General features: G+C 46.5%; 1 protein-coding gene across 1 annotated transcript in view; it reads right to left on the bottom strand.

Annotated features, from left to right (window-relative positions):
• Positions 1-347: 347 nt before the first annotated feature.
• Positions 348-10,037, bottom strand: part of LOC124004983 (trehalase-like) — a 16,254-nt gene continuing 6,564 nt past the window's right edge. The window contains exons 2-7 of the mRNA XM_046313785.1: positions 3,481-3,603; positions 3,279-3,328; positions 2,930-3,130; positions 2,363-2,580; positions 656-767; positions 348-538 (exon numbers count right to left, since the gene is read on the bottom strand). Coding sequence (XP_046169741.1) covers positions 348-538; positions 656-767; positions 2,363-2,580; positions 2,930-3,130; positions 3,279-3,328; positions 3,481-3,603 — 895 coding nt within the window. The remainder of the gene's footprint in view (positions 539-655; positions 768-2,362; positions 2,581-2,929; positions 3,131-3,278; positions 3,329-3,480; positions 3,604-10,037) is intronic.

The following is a 10,037-nucleotide window of genomic DNA, read 5'->3' as shown; positions in this document are numbered from 1 at the left end:
CCGCCAATGTCATTATGGGCTCTCCTAGATGCAGATCTAGGATCAGCTTTCCCTCCGCCAATGTCATGATGGGCTCTCCTAGATGCAGATCTAGGATCAGCTTTTCCTCCGCCAATGTCATTATGGGCTCTCCTAGATGCAGATCTAGGATCAGCTTTCCCTCCGCCAATGTCATTATGGGCTCTCCTAGATGCAGATCTAGGATCAGCTTTCCGCCAATCCCAACCATTAGTGGGGAAATGCTAAACTGACCCGTGAATGTTGTCTAGGGCAAATAGATTTAGCCACCTAAAACCTTGGGGTGGAGAAGAGAAAAAATATCTAATTTGCGGGCTGGTTTTGGCCTATTACCAACCCTTGTCTAGGGGCAACATCACCCTGCACCTCATTGTGGTCACACACATTATAAACCTCTTCTTAATCACCTTCTCAAACATGGCTTCATACTTGACGTAGGCCAGCCAGTTGGTTCTGATCCAGCGCTGAGCCAAATCAAACCCCAGCTCTCTAGCTTCCTGTGAGGGCAGACTGGACAGGCCTGATTGGAAGATAACAGAGTGACCGATTGGACAGGCGTGATTGTGCACCTTATACGGACATAGGGTGTCATTTGGGATGCAACATGAAAACCATATCAGGGTTAACTAGGTCCTACCTTGGATGAGTATGTGTTGTAGAGGGGGCCATGCGTTGGGGTAGTCCCACTGCTGACCACTGTCAACCAGGGACGTAGGGACACCGTTGGGGAACGCAAGACCACCACTAGTCTACAGAGGGAGGAAAGGAAGGAAGGAAGGAAGGAAGGAAGGAAGGAAGGAAGGAAGGAAGGAAGGAAGGAAGGAAGGAAGGAAGGAAGGAAGGAAGGAAGGAAGGAAGGAAGGAAGGAAGGAAGGAAGGAAGGAAGAAAGGAAGGATTTTTATTTTTGTTTTATTAAACCGCCCCCTCTTCGGAGGACAAATATCTTTGTTTTTTTGACCGCTTTTAAAAAAACCCGATATATACAGTTGAAGTCGAAAGTTTACACCGTAGCCAAATACATTATGAATGTTGTCCCGTTCCTCCTGACAGAGTGTAACAGTCAGGTTTGTCGGGCTCCTTGCTCGCACACAGTTTTTCAGTTCTGCCCACAAATGGTGTATAGGATTGAGGTCAGGGCTTTGTTGTCTTTACGACATTCTGCCACAACTTTGGAAGTATGCTTGGGGTCATTGTCCATTTGGAAGTATGCTTGGGGTCATTGTCCATTTGGAAGTATGCTTGGGGTCATTGTCCATTTGGAAGTATGCTTGGGGTCATTGTCCATTTGGAAGTATGCTTGGGGTCATTGTCCATTTGGAAGTATGCTTGGGGTCATTGTCCATTTGGAAGTATGCTTGGGGTCATTGTCCATTTGGAAGTATGCTTGGGGTCATTGTCCATTTGGAAGTATGCTTGGGGTCATTGTCCATTTGGAAGTATGCTTGGGGTCATTGTCCATTTGGAAGTATGCTTGGGGTCATTGTCCATTTGGAAGTATGCTTGGGGTCATTGTCCATTTGGAAGTATGCTTGGGGTCGTTGTCCATTTGGAAGACCCATTTAAGACCAAGATTTAACTTCCCGACTGATGTCTTGAGATGTTGCTTCAATATATCCACATAACTTTCCTCCCTCATGATGCCATCTATTTTGTGAAGTCCACCAGTCCCCCCTGCAGAAAAGCACCCCCACAACATGATGCTGCCGCCCCCGTGCTTCACGGTTGGGATGGTGTTCTTCGGCTTGCAAGCCTCCCCTTTTCCTCCAAACTATCAGAAGCTTCTAAAGCCTTGACATCATTTTCTGGAATTTTCCAAGCTGTTTGAAGGCACAGTCAACTTAGTGTATGTAAACTTCTGACCCACTGGTATTGTGATACAGTGAATTATAAGTGAAATAAATCTGTCTGTAAACAACTGTTGGAAAAATGACTTGTGTCATGCACAAAGTAGATGTCCTAACCGACTTGCCAAAAACTATAGTGTGTGGAGTGGTTTGAAAAACGAGTTAATGACTCCAACCTAAGTGTAATGTAAACTTCCGACTTCAATTGTACATACGTTACCTATACATTTGACATACAGTACATGGGGCTTTTATATCTAAAACAAAAATACATCAACAAATGCTTTAATCCCACCCTTCAGCCCATCCCACCTATCAGCATAGGGAGGGAGGGATTTAACACTAACTACTATAAATACACATTGCTACAGTAACTCAATGGGCGTGTGTATTTTTCAGTGACAAATCAATGTACATGCTCTTTCAGTCACAGTATTTCAACAGGACACTGATTCTTTTCACAAAGAGCGAGGTCTTGGGACCAGCAAGCTAAACTAACCTGTAGATAGTGTAGTGCCTTCTGTCCCATGGAAGGCTGGGAGTAGCAGTCTGCCCAGACAGGGGCCAGGTTAGTGGGGTAGAATGCAGGGTGGGAGGTGTTGGTTACCAGGCTGTAGTCCAACCAGACGCCCCTCTTCTCATCCCACAGCACTGCCTCTATGGCCTCTTGTCTGGCTGATACAGCTTTGTCATACCGCGCTGCTTCAGACTCATTACCTGGAACAGCAGATTATACAGGACTTTTACTGGACCACATGACCTGCTGACAAATATCTAGGGCCCAGGGGTTATAGCTAGGGCCCAGAGGTTGTAGCTAGGGCCCAGAGGTTGTAGCTAGGGCCCAGAGGTTGTACCTAGGGCCCGAGGTTATAGCTAGGGCCCAGAGGTTGTAGCTAGGGCCCAGAGGTTGTAGCTAGGGCCCAGAGGTTGTAGCTAGGGCCCAGAGGTTGTAGCTAGGGCCCAGAGGTTGTACCTAAGGCCCAGAGGTTGTAACTAGAACAGGTGGTAAAGAAAATTCCTTCCGCTAGCTAGTCAAAGGCTATATGTGGCAAGTCATTCTCCTCACCCAGCGTCCTGTAGAAGTGAGCCAGTGTCCTTTCGTTGCGACAGAGCAGAGCGTTGAGGTCTGTAGGAATGAGCAGACTGGTTCTGGTGTCTTTCAGAGATCCGTTGTTGTTCCCCAGGCCGTCCACAAACCAGCGAGACGAGAAGTCCCACCCGGACTCTGCTCCTGAATGCAGCTCTTTCCACAGCCTCTCTGCAGCATCTGAGTTCAGGGGGGTGGACGCAGGTAAAGACCAGGTCTCAAAAGGGCTTCCCTCTACTCTAAAGTACACCACTTCAGACCAACCCGATAGATAGTGTGTTCATGATGGGAATGTTGTTTGTTCATGAAGTAGGGAATTAACGTTTACCCTCGGTCAGACCTTCAGCCAGCTCTAGATCATCACTGTAGGACTCCGGTCTGGAAGAAAAGTAAGACGCAACACACAGATACAGACACACACAAACAAATCCACTCCAAAAATACATGGGTGGGATTTTGTGTTGTGACAGATGGACAAAAGTGTCTTGTATTGAAGGGGATGAGGGTAATGTTCCTGTTGGGTTCCTTACCTGGGCAGGCCGACCTGTACATCATAACGGTTCAGAACATGCTTATTCCCCTTCACTTCAACGGCCACAGAGCGGTTCCGCATCCAGAACAGGTACTCCTGCTCTAGAGCGGGCAGAGCAGTCCTACACAGTAGAGTAGGTTGGGATTATAATCTAGGGCTGGCAGAGCAGTCCTACACAGTAGACTAGGTTGGGATTATAATCTAGAGCGGGCAGAGCAGTCCTACACAGTAGAGTAGGTTGGGATTATAATCTAGGGCTGGCAGAACAGTCCTACACAGTAGAGTAGGTTGGGATTATAATCTAGGGCGGGCAGAACAGTCCTACACAGTAGAGTAGGTTGGGATTATAATCTAGGGCTGGCAGAGCAGTCCTACACAGTAGAGTAGGTTGGGATTATAATCTAGGGCTGGCAGAACAGTCCTACACAGTAGAGTAGGTTGGGATTATAATCTAGGGCTGGCAGAGCAGTCCTACACAGTAGAGTAGGTTGGGATTATAATCTAGGGCTGGCAGAACAGTCCTACACAGTAGAGTAGGTTGGGATTATAATCTAGGGCTGGCAGAGCAGTCCTACACAGTAGAGTAGGTTGGGATTATAATCTAGGGCTGGCAGAGCAGTCCGACACAGTAGAGTAGGTTGGGATTATAATCTAGGGCTGGCAGAGCAGTCCTACACAGTAGAGTGTTGGGATTATAATCTAGGGCTGGAAGAGCAGTCCTACACAGTAGAGTGTTGGGATTATAATCTAGGGCTGGAAGAGCAGTCATACACAGTAGAGTAGGTTGGGATTATAATCTAGGGCTGGCAGAGCAGTCCCTACACAGTAGAGTAGGGTTGGGATTATAATCTAGGGCTGGCAGAGCAGTCCTACACAGTAGAGTAGGTTGGGATTATAATCTAGGGCTTGCAGAACAGTCCTACACAGTAGAGTAGGTTGGATTATAATCTAGGGCTGTAGAACAGTCCTACACAGTAGAGTAGGTTGGGATTATAATCTCTAGGGCTGGCAGAGCAGTCCTACACAGTAGAAGTAGGTTGGGATTATAATCTAGGGCTGGCAGAACAGTCCTACACAGTAAGTAGGTTGGGATTATAATCTAGGGCTGTAGAGCAGTCCTACACAGAGTAAGGTTGGTATTATAATCTAGGGCTGGCAGAACAGTCTACACAGTAGAATAGGTTGGGATTATAATCTAGGGCTGGCAGAACAGTCTACACAGTAGTAGGTTGGGATTATAATCTAGCTGGCAGAGCAGTCCCTACACAGTGAGCAGGCTGGGATTATAATCTAGGGCTGGCAGCTCCAGTTGGTAGAGCATGGCTGGCAGAACAGCGTAGTAGAGTAGGCTAGATTATAATCTAGGGCTGGGAACAATCCTACACAGTAGAGTATGTTATGCAGGCTGGCAGAACAGTCCTACACAGTAGAGTAGGTTGGATTATAATCGTCTGGCAAACAGTCCTACATATATTTATTATAATCTAGGCTGGCAGAGCAGTCCTACACAGTAGAGTAGGTTGGGATTATAATCTAGGGCTGGCAGAACAGTCCTACACAGTAGAGTAGGTTGGGATTATAATCTAGGGCTGGCAGAGCAGTTTTACACAGAGTAGGTTGGGTATTATAATCTAGGCCTGGCAGAACAGTCCTACACAGTAGAGTAGGTTGGGATTATAATCTAGGGCTGGCAGAACAGTCCTACACAGTAGAGTAGGTTGGGATTATAATCTAGGGCTGGCAGAACAGTCCTACACAGTAGAGTAGGTTGGGATTATAATCTAGGGCTGGCAGCTCAGTCCTACACAGTAGAGCATTGGGATTATAATCTAGGGCTGGCAGAACGTCCAGTAGAAGTAGTTGGGATTATATCCTGACAGAACAGTCTATACGTAGAATAGGTTGGGATTATAATCTAGAGGCTGGCAGAGAGTCTGTAAGTCGGTTTGGATTATAATCTAGGGCTGGCAGAACAGTCTACACAGTAAATGGGGATTATAATCATATATTTATTTTATATCTAGGGCTGGCAGAACAGTCCTACACAGTAGAGTAGGTTGGGATTATAATCTAGGGCTGGCAGAACAGTCCTACACAGTAGAGTAGGTTGGGATTATAATCTAGGGCTGGCAGAGCAGTTTTACACAGTAGAGTAGGTTGGGATTATAATCTAGGGCTGGTAGAACAGTCCTACACAGTAGAGTAGGTTGGGATTATAATATAGGGCTGGCAGAACAGTCCTACACAGTAGAGTAGGTTGGGATTATAATCTAGGGCTGGCAGAACAGTCCTACACAGTAGAGTAGGTTGGGATTATAATCTAGGGCTGGCAGAACAGTCCTACACAGTAGAGTAGGTTGGGATTATAATCTAGGGCTGGCAGAACAGTCCTACACAGTAGAGTAGGTTGGGATTATAATCTAGGGCTGGCAGAACAGTCTTACACAGTAGAGAAGTTGGGATTATAATCTAGGGCTGGCAGAGCAGTCCTACACAGTAGAGTAGGTTGGGATTATAATCTAGGGCTGGCAGAGCAGTCATACACAGTAGAGTAGGTTGGGATTATAATCTAGGGCTGGCAGAACAGTCCTACACAGTAAAGTAGATGGGGATTATAATCTAGGGCTGGCAGAACAGTCCTATACAGAGTAGGTTGGGATTATAATCTAGGGCTGGCAGAGCAGTCCTACACAGTAGAGTAGGTTGGGATTATAATCTAGGGCTGGCAGAGACAGTCCTACACAGTAGGTTTGGGATTATAATCTAGGGCTGGCAGAACAGTCCTACACAGTAGAGTAGGTTGGGATTATAATATAGGGCTGGCAGAGCAGTCCTACACAGTAGAGTAGGTTGGGATTATAATCTAGGGCTGGCAGAACAGTCCTACACAGTAGAGTAGGTTGGGATTATAATCTAGGGCTGGCAGAACAGTCCTACACAGTAGAGTAGGTTGGGATTATAATCTAGGGCTGTCAGAACAGTCCTACACAGTAGAGTAGGTTGGGATTATAATCTAGGGCTGGCAGAACAGTCTTACACAGTAGAGTAGGTTGGGATTATAATCTAGGGCTGGCAGAGCAGTCCTACACAGTAGAGTAGGTTGGGATTATAATCTAGGGCTGGCAGAGCAGTCATACACAGTAGAGTAGGTTGGGATTATAATCTAGGGCTGGCAGAGCAGTCCTACACAGTAGAGTAGGTTGGGATTATAATCTAGGGCTGGCAGAACAGTCCTACACAGTAGAGTAGGTTGGGATTATAATCTAGGGCTGGCAGAGCAGTCCTACACAGAGAGTAGGTTGGTATTATAATCTAGGGCTGGCAGAACAGTCCTACACAGTAGAGTAGGTTGGGATTATAATCTAGGGCTGGCAGAACAGTCCTACACAGTAGAGTAGGTTGGGATTATAATCTAGGGCTGGCAGAGCAGTCCTACACAGTAGAGTAGGTTGGGATTATAATCTAGGGCTGGCAGAACAGTCCTGGTAGAGCAGGTTGGCGATTATAATCGGGCTGGCAGAGCAGTCCTACACAGTAGAGTAGGCTGGGATTATAATCTAGGGCTGGCAGAATGTCCTGCACACAGTAGAGTAGGTTGGGATTATAATCTAGGGATGGCAAGCAGTCCTACACAGTAGAGTAGGTTTATTATAATCTTCGCAGAGCAGTCCTACACAGAAGAGTAGGTTGGGATTATAATCTAGGGCTGGCAGAACAGTCCTACACAGTAGAGTAGGTTGGGATTATAATCTAGGGCTGGCAGAGCAGTCCTACACAGTAGAGTAGGTTGGGATTATAATCTAGGGCTGGCAGAACAGTCCTACACAGTAGAGTAGGTTGGGATTATAATCTAGGGGGCAGAACAGTCCTACACAGTAAGTAGGTTGGGATTATAATCTAGGGCTGGCAGAACAGTCCTACACAGTAGAGTAGGTTGGGATTATAATCTAGGGCTGGCAGAACAGTCCTACACAGTAGAGTAGGTTGGGATTATAATCTAGGGCTGGCAGAACAGTCCTGCACAGTAGAGTAGGTTGGGATTATAATCTAGGGCTGACAGAACAGTCCTACACAGTAGAGTAAATTGGGATTATAATCTAGGGCTGGCAGAGCAGTCCCACACAGTAGAGTAGGTTGGGATTATAATCTGGGGCTGAAGAACAGTCCCACACAGTAGAGTAGGTTGGGATTATAATCTAGGGCTGGCAGAACAGTCCTACACAGTAGAGTAGGTTGGGATTATAATCTAGGGCTGGCAGAGCAGTCCTACACAGTAGAGTAGGTTGGGATTATAATCTAGGGCTGGCAGAACAGTCCTACACAGTAGAGTAGGTTGGGATTATAATCTAGGGCTGGCAGAACAGTCCTACACAGTAGAGTAGGTTTGGATTATAATCTAGGGCTGGAGAACAGTCCTACACAGTAGAGTTTGGGATTATAATCTAGGGCTGGCAGAACAGTCCTACACAGTAGAGTAGGTTGGGATTATAATCTAGGGCTGTCAGAACAGTCCTACACAGTAGAGTAGGTTGGGATTATAATCTAGGGCTGGCAGAACAGTCTTACACAGTAGAGTAGGTTGGGATTATAATATAGGGCTGGCAGAGCAGTCCTACACAGTAGAGTAGGTTGGGATTATAATCTAGGGCTGGCAGAGCAGTCATACACAGTAGAGTAGGTTGGGATTATAATCTAGGGCTGGCAGAGCAGTCCTACACAGTAGAGTAGGTTGGGATTATAATCTAGGGCTGGCAGAACAGTCCTACACAGTAAGTAGAGTTGGGATTATAATCTAGGGCTGGCAAGGCAGTCCTGCACAGTAGAAGTAGGTTGGGATTATAATCTAGGGCTGGCAGAACAGTCCCTACACAGTAGAAGTAGGTTGGGATTATAATCTAGGGCTGGCAGAACAGTCCTACACAGTAGAGTAGGTTGGGATTATAATCTAGGGCTGGCAGAGCAGTCCTACACAGTAAGTAGGTTGGGATTATAATCTAGGGCTGGCAGAACAGTCCTACACAGTAGAGTAGGTTGGGATTATAATCTAGGGCTGGCAGAGCAGTTCTACACAGTAGAGTAGGTTGGGATTATAATCTAGGCCTGGCAGAACAGTCCTACACAGTAGAGTAGGTTGGGATTATAATCTAGGGCTGGCAGAACAGTCCTACACAGTAGAGTAGGTTGGGATTATAATCTAGGGCTGGCAGAACAGTCCTACACAGTAGAGTAGGTTGGGATTATAATCTAGGGCTGGCAGAACAGTCCTACACAGTAGAGTAGGTTGGGATTATAATCTAGGGCTGGCAGAACAGTCCTACACAGTAGAGTAGGTTGGGATTATAATCTAGGGCTGGCAGAACAGTCCTACACAGTAGAGTAGGTTGGGATTATAATCTAGGGCTGGCAGAGCAGTCCTACACAGTAGAGTAGGTTGGGATTATAATCTAGGGCTGGCAGAACAGTCCTACACAGTAGAGTAGGTTGGGATTATAATCTAGGGCTGGCAGAGCAGTCCTACACAGTAGAGTAGGTTGGGATTATAATCTAGGGCTGGCAGAGCAGTCCTACACAGTAGAGTAGGTTGGGATTATAATCTAGGGCTGGCAGAACAGTCCTACACAGTAGAGTAGGTTGGGATTATAATCTAGGGCTGGCAGAGCAGTCCTACACAGTAGAGTAGGTTGGGATTATAATCTAGGGCTGGCAGAACAGTCCTACACAGTAGAGTAGGTTGGGATTATAATCTAGGGCTGGCAGAACAGTCCTACACAGTAGAGTAGGTTGGGATTATAATCTAGGGCTGGCAGAACAGTCCTACACAGTAGAGTAGGTTGGGATTATAATCTAGGGCTGGCAGAACAGTCCTACACAGTAGAGTAGGTTGGGATTATAATCTAGGGCTGGCAGAGCAGTCCTACACAGTAGAGTAGGTTGGGATTATAATCTAGGGCTGGCAGAACAGTCCTACACAGTAGAGTAGGTTGGGATTATAATCTAGGGCTGGCAGAACAGTCCTACACAGTAGAGTAGGTTGGGATTATAATCTAGGGCTGGCAGAACAGTCCTACACAGTAGAGTAGGTTGGGATTATAATCTAGGGCTGGCAGAACAGTCCTACACAGTAGAGTAGGTTGGGATTATAATCTAGGCTGGCAGAACAGTCCTACACAGTAGAGTAGGTTGGGATTATAATCTAGGGCTGGCAGAACAGTCCTACACAGTAGAGTAGGTTGGGATTATAATCTAGGGCTGGCAGAGCAGTCCTACACAGTAGAGTAGGTTGGGATTATAATCTAGGGCTGGCAGAACAGTCCTACACAGTAGAGTAGGTTGGGATTATAATCTAGGGCTGGCAGAGCAGTCCTACACAGTAGAGTAGGTTGGGATTATAATCTAGGGCTGGCAGAGCAGTCCTACACAGTAGAGTAGGTTGGGATTATAATCTAGGGCTGGCAGAGCAGTCCTACACAGTAGAGTAGGTTGGGATTATAACTAGGGCTGGCAGAGCAGTCCTACACAGTAGAGTAGGTTGGGATTATAATCTAGGGCTGGCAG

Source organism: Oncorhynchus gorbuscha, linkage group LG19 (genome assembly GCF_021184085.1).
Source record: "Oncorhynchus gorbuscha isolate QuinsamMale2020 ecotype Even-year linkage group LG19, OgorEven_v1.0, whole genome shotgun sequence".
Lineage (NCBI taxonomy): Eukaryota > Metazoa > Chordata > Actinopteri > Salmoniformes > Salmonidae > Oncorhynchus > Oncorhynchus gorbuscha.
Note: the sequence above shows the minus strand (reverse complement) of the source record. Positions and strands in the feature narration are given on the sequence as shown.